We start from the raw sequence: 13,876 nt of genomic DNA, 5'->3' as shown, positions 1-13,876 counted from the left end.
TTTTTTACATAATAGAGAGCTGAGATCTTTTTTTGACCTTTTCCTAAGAGAATATTCTAAATTTTTATCAGGGCCCATTTTTTTCATTTTTTTTTAGGTCATTTCACTAACATCTAAAGACCAAATAAATTATGATCATTATCAAGTTTTTTTTGCTATACGCTTAGGAATGTTCCTATCCATAAATGATCCATCATGAGGATTAGAAACACTACATGCACTTGTCATTTATTTATTTAGACCTGGATTATGTTCTCTCTTGTCTTTGTATGTACTTTTCACGAACCACAAATATTATGTGGCTCAAGTAATAATTTTTCTAAAATTTTGATGTTTAGGCCCAAAAAGAAGCCTCTATCATTATAGTAATAGATAATAATTTAAAATTAACCAAAAACTTTTAAAGAGAGATATACCTGTATTCTTCCATAAAGTCATCCATCAATGTCTAAGATTTTCCAATTTCCATTCTTCCGCTAAATATTACTTAATTTATAATCCACATATTTTAAACTAATATTTTTCTCTAAAAGTTTAGCAATTAATGTATCTTCTAAGAACACTTTAAATCTAGACATGCTTTATGCTATTTATTTATTTTATCATCTTCAGACTCTAAATGAATATGAAAATCCTCCATCGATTTAACAGTATCATCTTCCCCTTAAATACGATATAGGGGCTAAGACGTAAGAAAGTTATCTTCATAGGACATCAAATCATATCCAAACAGATTAGAAGTCACGTGGTTCGCAGGAAGTTCAAATGTATTTTCTTCTTCCATGTTTGTGGCACACCCATCCTAAAGCATCAGCAGATCCATTCTTCCTCCGTCAAAGCTTTCTCAAATTCCTTCCTTTCCTTATGACAGCAAAATGTCCTAATCACGACAGTTTCTTGGCGAAAAACCCTAAGAGAGAGCACTAAAGCGCCAGTAGAGGAGCAGAGTCAGAGTGAGCGGCGAAAACCCTAAGCGCAAAGAGGAAACTCTAGTAGGTCCTTCAAGATCACCAGATTCAAAGACCACTTTAATATTGATGAAAATATTTCAAATTTAATCATTTTACCTAATCGTGACAAATATTTTATAAGAAATTAATTTAATTTTTATCAGTTGAGTATTGTTTTGTCTTTTTCATCTTTGCAACTGTACAGTGGCATTTATCTTGAACCAAATGCTAGTTTGCATGCACAATAGCATTACTGAAACAAATATAAAATCCATATATCCGCGTAAACAAAATTGAAAGGACATTAATTTTAACTCAATTTAGCGTACGTCCCTATCCGTTACTAAACACATTCCCTAACCTTAGTTTTGGAAAAGAATGTGGAAAATGAAGTCCCTCCACACAAACACCTTCAAGCGTGTGGGCCCCTTATACTTTTAAGTTTTTTTGTTTCTAACCATCAAAGGATCAATAAGATGGTAACGTTTTAATTTATTTAATATTTTTTTATAACTTATCAATATGCATTAAAATTGATTAAGTGATATATACTTTTAAAAATGTATAAAAACAAGTAGCATTTTGACTACATTATCCAGTCGACGTATTGCATTGTAATCACACAAAAAAACGTAAAAGAAAAAATAGAAGCTAATTTTGTATTATTCCTAGTTTCTATAGTGCGTAGGCATTTCCTTTTGCAGCGTATATTGAGATTTGAGACGCTGACGTACCGTCCTCCAAAGAATCCTCTGAATTAAATTCCTACCTGCCCATGCTAGTGCTGACCAGTTCATTCCATTCTAATGTCCTTTCACCCCTTTAAATGTGTAAATACCCTCACTCTCATTTCTCAAATTTCCAATGTCCACCCCCACATTCGTCTTCTCCTTCTTGTTGGTGTCTCTGTGCACCCCCTTTGTTCACTCCGGTTTCGAGTGCCTCAGGGTCTCTCCCTCTCAATTCCTTCACTCCGCCAGAACAGTAGTTGGCGTTTTGCAAGATGTTAACTCAACTCTCCTCTCTGAGTTAACCAATGTCAATAATAACGTTCACAACTTTCGTCTTTCTGACGCCATTTCCGCTTGTCTTGACTTGTTGGACTTATCGGCTGATCAACTCAGCTGGTCCATTTCCGCTATTGAAAATCCCCAAGGTATCATCGTTCTCTTAACTTGCTTCCCATTCTGTTTGCATTTTCTATAAAACATCCATTCTCAACTAAGTGAATAAGCATATTTATTATGTTCATAAAACACTCGTCGTATTCGTTTGTTCCCTTGTCACTTTCCTATTACCACATCCACTGTTGTTAAGTTCAACGCTTACAAATACTAAACTTTTATTAAAAATATACTTTTTATAGAAATGCGACAAATAGTTTTTCAATATAAATTTATCAATTTTAATATATTTAATCTCACTCTTAAGAGTTAAAATTAACATTTATTATTATTATTATTAATATTTCTCACTAATACACTTAATATATTAATTAAAATAAATAAATAAATTGTTAAAATTTTCGTTAGAAAAATGTATTATTAGTTTTTTAATAAAATAAATTATTATTATAAAATTTTGTTTAAAGAGGTGTATTATCATACTTTTTTAAATAGGAAATTTTCATGTTCGATTCCTTAATGTAAGGCTGTTTATGGTGTGATTGGTATTTGTGATGATAATGATACATATGGGCTTATATTAATTAATTATTGTAGGGAAGCACAACGGTACTGGGAATCTAAGCAATGATTTGAGTACATGGCTAAATGCAGCACTTGCGAATACAGATACATGCATGGACGGTTTTGAAGACACGAATTGGAATGTGAAGGGTCTAATATCCACTAGAATTGACCATTTGAACTCGATGGTGCAAAACCTGTTAAACCAGATGCACCCTGCTTCGAGTCACTTCACCAACAGGGGTCAATTTCCTTCGTGGGTTGAATCATGGGACAAAAAGCTGCTATTTACAAATGGGGTGAGTTGGGATGCTGTGGTTGCTACTGATGGGAGTGGGAATTATAGTAAGGTGATGGATGCAGTGCACGCAGCAAGTGATTATAGCATGAGGCGCTATGTGATTTACGTAAAGAGGGGTGTTTATGTGGAGAACGTTAACATTGGTAAGAAGAAGTGGAACATTGTGTTGATGGGAGAAGGCATGGATGTTACTGTTATCACTGGTAACCTCAGTTATAGTAAAAATTTGACCACATACAGAACAGCTACCTTTGGTATGGACTCTTCCCTTTCCTTTCTCTTTTTGTTTTTATTTATTTTCTGCATCTTAGATTCTTAGTCTCAAAGCATCATCTTTAACCTTGCAACTGATTCTTATCTCAATCTGTAAAAGTGGGCCTAAAAATAAAAAAAAGTGGAACCAATATTTTCGAGAAGAAACTATTGCATACATACAGGAGCAATTCTCTCTTCACTGTAAGCAAACGGGTTTTTAGGTAGATAGACAACCTTTAAAAAATGAGTTAAGCAACTCAGTTATTTATGCTTGTTATGCGCTTAGAGACTAATAATAATAAAAAAATATTTGTTTCACGGTTTTCTTTGATACTCTATTTTTCAGTAAAAATCAAATCATTTAAAATATAAATAAAAAATTGATTTTAGTAGCATTAAGTCTTAACGTTATTTTAAACACTTAAGCTGTGTTTGTTTATATTGAAATGTTAGGAACAGAAATAATGAAACTGTAACATTTCAACTCATTTATTGGTTTGGTTGAAGTGAAAAAGAGTGAGTCAAATCTTTTAAACTACAGTGATATCTATATAAAATAATTTCAGCCTATCGTGAAATGAAGGGTTTTAAATGGGCCAAATTTTTATAGATACTTTTACTCTTACGAACAATTTTTTGACAATCGATGTAGGAGTATATAGTCTTTATATACTAACATTTCAATTTATTTAATTTTTTAATCGATTTAAATATTACTTTATTTTATTTAAGTTCACCCTTCTCATCCAAACAAAATGTTAATGAGTATTTGGATGAGTTAAAATGTGTAAATTATTTCAACAATCAATTATATGTATAATCAATTATTGTAATAATAATTCATTGTATGAAATAATTTTATAATAATATTTGTAATAGTTTGTTGTGTATTCAAAGTAATCAATTTATGGAGGACAAATGAGAAAATAAAATTTAAGTAGCAAATAAACATGAAAATTTTTAAACATAAGCTCTAAGATTTTGCTTATTGTAAATGAAATATTTTTTGTAAAATAATTAAAGATTATAAGCTGATTTTTCAAAACCAAACAAAAACGAACAGTACTCTTTTAAGCTTTTGCATGTAATTTAAAATAAAAAAAATCCAAGCATACACTTAAAAATGAAATATTTTATTAAAATGTTAATAAAATTAAAAATATATAATGATAAATATCTTTGAGAAAAAAAATAGTTCTAATTACTTCAAATGAACCTTAAAAACATATATTAACAAAACAAAAATGGTTAACAAATATAGAGGTGTGTGAAAGAGTAGTAAAATAATCCACATTTTTATAAGACATGAATGATGACAAGTTGCATTGGACTAGGGTGTGTGGTCTCACAGAATCTTCTATTCCGGGCTTAAGTTGACTACATGCACTTTAGTTGGGTGACGTGTACTCACTTTTGTGCATGCGTAAGAGAGAAAACATTAGTGACAATAACATGTTTACTAAATTACTATTTAAAACAAGCTCATAATACACCAACATGATCATGATCAAGTAGATTTAACCCGAAGATACATTATTTTAAAAAAGAAAAACATGACCAACATAATCATTAATCCGTGTCCACAACTGCAACAACCTGAAAGTAACAAGAGAAAAGGAATAACAATTCTTAGGCCTGAAGCTCTTGTCTTCTTCAATTGCTGAAATGTCTGACCCAATTATCAAATTTACTTCTTTTGTGAAGCTGTGAATGGCAGAGGATTCATAGCACGAGACATTTCCTTCAGGAACACTGCAGGGCCTGAAAGGGGCCAAGCTGTTGCTTTAAGATCAGACTCTGACCTCTCTGTCTTCTACCGATGTGGGATTTTCGGTTACCAAGACAGCCTCTATGCCCACGGCTTGCGCCAATTCTATAGAGAATGCAAAATCACTGGCACCGTTGATTTCATCTTTGGATATGCCACTGCAGTGTTCCAAAGTTGCCAGATATTGGTCAAAAAAGGTTTAACAAAACAAAAAAACACTATCACTGCTCAAGGGAAAAGAAACTCAACCGACCCATCTGGTTTCTCAATTCAATTTTGTAACATTTCAGCAGATGATGACCTTCTGCCCGCTGTTAATTCCACCCTAACATACCTTGGTAGACCATGGAAGCCTTATTCGAGGACAATTTTTATGCAATCCTACATCAGTGAGGTGTTATCGTCAAAGGGTTGGCTAGAGTGGAATGGATCTGCATATTTGGACACATTGTACTATGCTGAGTACAATAATTATGGACCGGGAGCTTTTCTAAATGACCGTGTTAAATGGCCAGGGTACCATGTGATTAACGATTCTAGCTTAGTTAGTAACTTCACAGTCACCCAATTGATTCTTGGGGATCTTTGGTTACCTTCAACGGGTGTAAGGTTCATCCCTGGATTTGGGAATTAAAAACTGCAACATCTTTGTCAGTCGATAATTTGTATCAACGAAGAAAGTAACCATTATAATAAATCAATGGCAGAAATGATAGTTAATCAATGAGTATATTATTATTTAACAGTCCCTTGTTTGCTCCGGGAGTTAGTGCTGCACATCAACAGTTACATTCATGCATTTTGCTTGTTTTGCTCTGTAGTCTTATATATAAAATGTCTCTTTTCAAGTGAAAAATCTAAAAAGCACAACTTTTTTTTCTTCTTTTATACAAATAGATGCCAAGTGTGTAACTTTTTCTCATCCAATGACAGTTTTGACAGGGGCTTTTATTTAAAATAAATTCATGAAATACCTAAACTGTATAATTATACTCCGTTACATTACTTATATATATTATTCACTTAACATCACATCAAAAATTAAAATAGAGAGACACAAACGGTTTGTCTCTTATGGTCACCCTAGAAGGGTCCAAAAAAGCATTATCAATCTTTCAAACACAGGCTTTTGATAATTTTCCCACCTATAACATTTGTATAGTTTCCTTAAAAAAAAGTAAAGTTTAGTTTGAAAGTTCTTTTTTTGTTTGTTTTTCTCATACATTTGCACAGGTAATAGTTCTAGTTTAGGATAAAAGTTTATCGGTGCAATTATCTTCTTTCAAAAGACCTCAATCTAACATGTGCAACCTCAATTGGCTTCCCCAGGTCTATGAATGGAACCAATCATCTTAACTAATGGCCTTCAAGTGGCAGTTTGCATATGGTGGGCTACCCTTTGGATTTATTGCTTTTGGGCCCAAGGACTTTAAACTTAGTTATGATTCTATAGATTTTGGCCCCTTTTAGGAAAGAACATTACTTGAACATTTCATATTGCAATTTACTTATGAGTTGTCCTTCTCCTACCCCGTTATACCTCTATAACTTTGTGAATATTCGTTAATGGTGAAAGTGCACTGTGCCCATCTCGGACAAAGCTACATGGGTAGGAGCAACCAATCTATTCATCCCCACTTTACTCACGAGACAATCAATTTAATAACCAGTTTGTAGCTTATATAATAATAATAATAATAAAGACATCTTTGAGTCCATTTTTTTAATGAAAATCATTTATCTCTGATTTCCAAGTTTTTTAGAATTCTATTTTTCCTCTTAAAAATCATTTACAAATTATTCCTTGTTCCATTCTTTACGCTATATTGGCAAAGGAAATTGTTTTTCAAATGAAGACATTTGTATCATCTGAATTTCCACTACAAAATCATGAAAATTCTCGTGCGTAAGACATGCGCAAGATATCTAAATGCATTTTCTGCTCACCATGGGTCCCAGCAGAAAATTAAAATTAAACTAAAAGAAAACTATGCTTAAGGTGGCATTTTCTTGACACTTTAAAATGGAAAAAATTTACTATAATTATTCTACGTTAGGAGTATGTTTCAAATTAAGATTATTATTGAGAAAAAATATTCATAAAATAAGACGAAGAAAAAAAAAACAAGTGACATTGCTACTTAAAAATAAAAAATAAAAATAATTTAACAAATTTTAAAATAACGTTATTTTATATCCTTTGACGTGTAAAGTAATAAATCATTTTTTATATTTAATTTGAACATTTTTTATGATAAAAATTAAATTAGTTCATAATTATTAATTTTAAAATATTAATTTGAACGATATTACAGAAGCAAAAATTTAATAAAAGTTTTTTCGTATAAATATTTTATATTAAAAGGAATCTCTCTACACGTGAGATCTTGGCAGATTTGTGGACAAATGAAATGACGGTTGACTACGTGAGTATTGGAACTTGTGATTTCACGAGACAGCTACTGTCAAATTGCGTAAGATGTTTTGCACAAACTTTAGTATTAATTAAATGATTTCATAGGAATGATGACACATTTACGTGCAATTTTATAAAAGTACTAAATTAGAGTATCAATTAGACAGATACTTAGAATTATGATGAAGAGACAGAGGGAACAAACCAAACAACACAGGTAACTTTTTTTAGTCGAACCCCATGGGCCATGGCTTGTGGGGTAATCCAATCTTTGAAGCTGCTTCACGGGTTGCCATATTAATATTATTCAATCATTCACCGAAGATGGTTCAATGCAATATTGATATGATCAGTGTCAGAACCCTGTAAATTTTGAGTGATGATGTAATTAAAAAACATAATCACTTAATTCAATGTTAACACAGATTTTAATTATCTTTAATAATTTAAAATCATTTTTCAACTTTTAACTCGCGACAGAGAGTGTTAAGAAAAGATTACACGGAATATATGAAAAAACTTGAAACTTTTATTAGCTTTTTAGTCGATCTAATCATTTTTTATATAATTTGCTGTTATTAAAGTTATAATATAACTTTTTATATAACAAAAATTTATTAAATAAATATTAAATTAAGTTATTAATGAAACCTAAATTGATAATTGTACAACGTACTTTTAGGTCCGTCAAGTCACAGTGAGTAGCTGTGGAGCACCATGGCTTGCATTATTTTCACTGCTATGCTCCAAAACGAAAACAGAAATGACCTAACATGCAGCCAATGTTTTCCTGTCTGATACTAATACACGATATTTTTATTTTTTTTTACATTATCTTCCGAGGGCAACTTGCTCCCAATTCACTCAAAAAGTTATGTAACTTTTTGTTTCCTCATAATTAATTAGCCTCTTATTTCATTTGGCTGAATACTAATAAAAAGTTGTCTTTCAAGAAAAACAAAAAAGGTGCCCCCACCTTAACAAAGGAAAATTCAATATGGCAGTGGCAGATATTAATTCCAGCTATCTTATAAAAACTTCAATGCCCGTGTAAATTTAGATTCTAATCAATGTTCCATCACTCCACTACACCAAGTGTCTTATATAAGGAATTCTCATACTCAAAATATTCACCTTTTCTTCCTTTCATTAATTTCTTTTTCTTATTTTCATGAACATTTCATGGCTTCTTCATCTCATAAACTCTTCTTCTTGCTGATTGCAATCTTCTTCTCACATGCTTTGGCTGTCCCCTCCTCCAATGCTTCCACGACATCTCATTCTCATACCAAACTCTCTTCCTTAAGATATTTCTGTAGAACTACCCCACACCCTGAAGTTTGCTTCAATTCATTGAAGCTATCCATTTCTATAAACATAAGTCCAAACATCATCAACTACCTCCTTCAGTCCCTCCAAGTAGCAATATCTGAAACCACAAAGCTGTCAAATTTATTCCACAATGCTGGACACTTAAACATCATAGAGAAGCAAAGAGGAGCAGTTCAAGACTGCAAGGAACTCCATCATTCTACTTTGGCTTCTTTGGAAAGATCATTATCTGGAATTCGTTCCTCCAACTACAAGAATTTTGTTGATGCAAAAGCCTACCTAAGTGCAGCCCTCACCAACAAGAACACATGCTTAGAAGGCCTAGATTCTGCTTCTGGTTCCCAGAAGCCAGTTTTGGTGAAATCAGTGATCAACACTTACAAACATGTGAGTAACTCTCTTTCAATGCTCTCTAAGCCTGGGATAGGGTCTTCTGCAAGCCACATGAACCAGCCTTCAATGGGTGCTCCAAAGTGGTTGTCAAGCAAAGACAAAAGCCTCTTTCAAGGCTTGGATGGAGAAGAATATGATGAAATGCTTGTTGTGGCTGTTGATGGAACTGGTAACTTTACCACCATCACTGAAGCCATCAACTTTGCTCCTAATAACAGCACTGTTAGGACAGTGATCTATGTCAAAGAAGGGGTTTACGAGGAAAATGTAGAAATCCCAAGCTATAAAACCAATATTGTTATGCTTGGCGATGGAAGTGATGTCACTTTCATAACTGGTAACAGAAGCGTTGGTGATGGCTGGACCACTTTCAGATCTGCAACTCTAGGTGAAGCCTTCGTACCCCTTTTCTTATTCTGTCTCCACCCTTTTAGCTTTTTTTGTGCTATATATTTCGAAAAGGCACAAGGGGTGCCTTGTTACACAGATGCAAAATCTAAACTACTAATATCAAAATAATCTATCAGCTAATAGAAAGGATCATATTTATTCAGGCATGCCCTATAGTCTTCAGAATTGGTTATATCATTTATCAAACTATAAATTAATGGTCTTAATTCTGTACAATCAACTTTTTGCTGTGGATTGGGTTGGCACTTGGTACAACCAGAGAAGTAACAATAGAAAAGAAAATGAAAAAGAAAAATGTATCTTTGCATTTTTGGGTGAGCTTTTGTTTAGTGAGAATGATTAGTGCTTGCTTGTTTGTATGTCAGTTTTTCTATGATGTTTTTTTTCAGAGATGGTCAAAAAGGCAATTACATGATTGTGCTCTCCCTTATTTTTTCAGCGGTCTCTGGTGATGGCTTTCTGGCACGTGACATAGCAGTTGAGAACAGTGCAGGGCCAGGGAAGCATCAAGCAGTGGCCTTGAGAGTAAATGCAGACTTAACTGCTTTTTACAGGTGTGCCATCTATGGTTACCAAGACACTTTGTATGTTCACTCCTTTAGACAGTTCTATAGAGAGTGTGACATTTATGGTACCATAGATTTCATATTTGGTAATGCAGCAGTGGTTCTCCAGGAATGTAACATTATATCCAGAATGCCATTACCTGGCCAATTCACTGTTATTACAGCACAATCCAGAGATAGTCCTGATGAAGAAACTGGCATCTCAATCCAACACTGCCAAATCCTAGCTACCGCTGATTTGTATTCCAATTCTAATGGCTTTAAGAGCTACCTTGGAAGGCCATGGAGGGTCTATTCTCGCACTGTTTTCCTTGAGTCCTACATTGATGACTTCATTGACCCAAAGGGTTGGATAAAGTGGTCTAATAATGATCAAAGCTTAGACACTTTGTATTATGGAGAGTATGAGAATTATGGACCCGGTTCAAGCATAGATAATCGTGTAGAATGGTTTGGGTACCATTCAATGGATTACAATGATGCCTATAATTTCACAGTTTCAGAGTTTATTAATGGAGATACTTGGCTCGAGTCTACTTCCTTTCCTTATGATGATGGGATTTGATTAGACAAAATAGCTTTAATTTGTTACGCTAATTACTATTGTTCCCTGTGCTCTGGCTTAAGGCATCTATGGTAGTTACTACAGTAACAATGTAAAATAAGAAAAGTTAAAGGCTAATTACACAGAGCTGATCTGTTAAATTTTATGACACTAGGGTACTATTCAATGTATTGTATCTTATATGTAACATTAAAAATGTTAGAAGTTCTGAGCACCTAAGTTTATTTCATGCCATGTTGCTAATTTCAAAGTGATAAATGAAATGGAGGGTCTTATCATTATTTTCTTCTTTCTGCTACAATCAAAATTTTAAACCAATTGTGGACTTGAATTCCTAAAGAGCATGAAGAGGAGTCGTTTAGTAATTTTTCAGCATTTGATAAACTTATTTACAGTTGATCGTGTAAGTATTTTACACTGTCATTAAATTGTTATCATAGAAAAACGCTTTCAAAAGGCTTCACATTGGTATCTTAACGAGTTAATAAACAGAAATTGGGTTTGTTATTCGCTTGGTCTTCTTCGAATCTTAGACGATGCATATGTTTTACATTAGGCTTAAAATATAAGCAGAATATGAGTTAATTTTTCAAAAGGAGTTACGTCCAATTTTTTAATAGCACATTAATTTTCTACTTATGATAAAAGGAAATTTAAGTTAGGGTGGTTCTAAATACAGATAATTTAAGTCTTTTACATTCCATCAAATTTGTCTTTTCAAATAACACGATTGAAGTCAATAACGAAGAAGACGAGACCTGTGAGTCATAGATGCCAATGCTGAGGAAAGCAAGCAAAACGAAGAAAAAGCTGAAACGAGAATCAAGCCATGAATGATGGAGTTATGGCTCGACGTAATTAGTAGGGATCTTATTACATATTATAGTTGACTTAAGTTATAAATTAGCTGAAAGTTTAAATATTATTTAAAAGGTAAATTTTATTTTTTTAATTATAATTTTTATACTAGCAAAATTTCATAAATTAATTATGGAATTAGCCCATAAATATAAAATAAACAGGCTCTGAGGCATAACCAGCATTGAAGTGGAAGTTCAAAATCGAGTTGGGTTTGAAGGCCTGACTTTGGGGACATGGTAGGCCCATTTCGTCAAGTTTTACCCCAAGCCCACTATTTTTTTTTTTTATTCACACTAAAGTCCCTGGACTATTGCAACCCTTTCATCATCATTTTTTTCTAATCTTATTTCTACAATGCAACTAAAATTTGTGAGAAATTTTAAAAACATAAAAAGTATTTTTTAAAAAAATATAAAAAGTTGCAATCATTCATTTAAATATAAAAAAAAAAGTTGTATTACTTGAGTCAATTTTGAAGAGTTATCTTGATTAATTTAAGCATTATATGTTTTATCAAAGAATGTCTTTTTATGAATAAACATAAATTTTTTTTGTGACTATTCACAAATTAATAAATATAATTGAATTGAGATGTTTATTAGTGAGAATCCAAATTAGAATAATAGTGACTCTTCTTACATATAATTAAGTAAAAGGATTTAACTATTCATTGAATACATATCGATAAAAATAGTGTGACTTTTCATTAAACATTAATTGAATTAATGTGACCCTCGTCAATAGATACTTAGTGTATATTAATGTCATTCTACAAGCACAATACACACTTGATTTCCATTCTATTCTTTTAATAAATTTTCCTTTATCTTTGTCGCACAAGTAAAAGGTAAATTATCATTATATAAAAATCATTTTTGGAAGTATAAATATACTCAATAGTTTTCATTGTATCCCGAAGAAAATTCATCATCAAATATACTTCGCACTCAACTTTTGTTATTAGTGGAGACTGATAAAGCTTAAAGGAAAAAAAATCACACTTAATTTTTTGTTTTAATTAAACTCTTCTTTCTTTCAAAGATTTATTGCCACTAACAAACTTTGCAATGAGAATGGGAGAGAAGAGCGTTGTGGTATGTAATTTACGCTAATCTAAAATGGATGAGAAAACAAGGAGAATAGAAGTCATCGTATATGGGATGAAACAAGGAATTTAGCTAATAATATATACCAAATCTTCGAAAGAAAATGACACTAGTGGAATCAACAAGCCCTTTTTGTTCACGGGAAGTTGGTTGGTAGATAAATCTTTTAAGAAGAGAGTTATTAATTCTTTGAGGCACGTGGGAGATTGAAAAGAAGTTGCCAAATTCTAAGAGAAAGCTTCAAAAATGTAACTATAATAGCTATGAAAATATTTTCCATAGGAAAAGATTGCTTAAAAGGCTAACAAGATGAAACTCTTGTTATATATATATATATGAGGCCTAACATATATCTTTAAAAACTACAAAAGGGACTTCAAAGGGAGTATCACTTTGTTCTTGCCTAAGAAGAGAGATGTGTTGGCAATAGAAAGCTTGGTCGACTAGTTGGAGTTGCATGAAAGAAAAACAATGTTTTTACTGTACTACTCCAAAAAGGATGGTGATAAAAGATTGACAATTGACTTCTTCAAGAATTCTATACAACTTTAGATATATTTCTTAAATTGTGTAATTAAAGTACATTTTTTATGGGACCCTTTAAATGACAGGTATAGATGGACTCGACTTTATCTTTTCCCATGATCTCATTGGGATGTCATAGAGGACTTGGTTTGTGATTTCTTGTGTAAGTTGTATGATAACCTTTCCCGGCTAGCTAATTATCGTTGTTCCTAAGAATAAGAACTTAGATAAGCTGTTATAATTACTTTATGTCCATTAAGTCTTTGCACTCGGATGAGAACATGAATTAAAAATTTATATTAAACTATTTTGATAAATAAAAATGATTTCTATATTTTACTTTATTAAAAAATTAGCATGTAAATTTTAAAAAATTGATACGTATAACTTTATTTACAAGCAAAAACAATGTATTTTTTAACTTATTATTATTTAATTTATAAAAAAAAAATTATTTTATCTCTATTTTTTCCATTAAAAATTTGGTCCATCTGATCTTTGTTATTTGCGAAGAGAAAGTTAAGCTAGTGTAGTTCCAAACATAGATAATTTTAAGTTTTTTACATTTAATTTGTGGACTAAGTGGGGTATAGGTTTTTCAACCCAGCTAGATTAACATCATCCTTAATCAATGCTAAACGAAGCACACATTGGCCGTTTCACTTCTATATAGGAAAAGTTATCTAACAAACGGCTATATTAAGAGAAAAGTGAATCATTATAATGAATTTAAAAACAA

At 32.1% G+C, this 13,876-nt stretch overlaps 2 protein-coding genes across 2 annotated transcripts; both read left to right on the top strand.

Moving 5' to 3' along the window:
• The first annotated feature begins 1,814 nt into the window (after window positions 1-1,814).
• LOC113852346 (pectinesterase/pectinesterase inhibitor PPE8B-like) lies at window positions 1,815-5,596 on the top strand. Its single transcript, XM_027482574.1, has 3 exons — window positions 1,815-2,106; window positions 2,672-3,193; window positions 4,899-5,596. Exons 1-3 carry the CDS (start codon window positions 1,815-1,817, stop codon window positions 5,594-5,596), a joined length of 1,512 nt encoding a protein of 503 aa, XP_027338375.1.
• A 2,938-nt stretch (window positions 5,597-8,534) lies between these two features.
• Window positions 8,535-10,645, top strand: LOC113852960 (probable pectinesterase/pectinesterase inhibitor 12). Its single transcript, XM_027483384.1, has 2 exons — window positions 8,535-9,491; window positions 9,954-10,645. The coding sequence occupies exons 1-2, from the start codon at window positions 8,561-8,563 to the stop codon at window positions 10,643-10,645; spliced, it is 1,623 nt and encodes a 540-aa protein (XP_027339185.1). The 5' UTR covers window positions 8,535-8,560.
• The last annotated feature ends 3,231 nt before the right edge of the window (window positions 10,646-13,876 follow it).

Source organism: Abrus precatorius, unplaced genomic scaffold (assembly GCF_003935025.1).
Source record: "Abrus precatorius isolate BTA unplaced genomic scaffold, Abrus_2018 Scaffold10, whole genome shotgun sequence".
Lineage (NCBI taxonomy): Eukaryota > Viridiplantae > Streptophyta > Magnoliopsida > Fabales > Fabaceae > Abrus > Abrus precatorius.
This window is presented reverse-complemented; position numbering and strand designations above follow the sequence as displayed.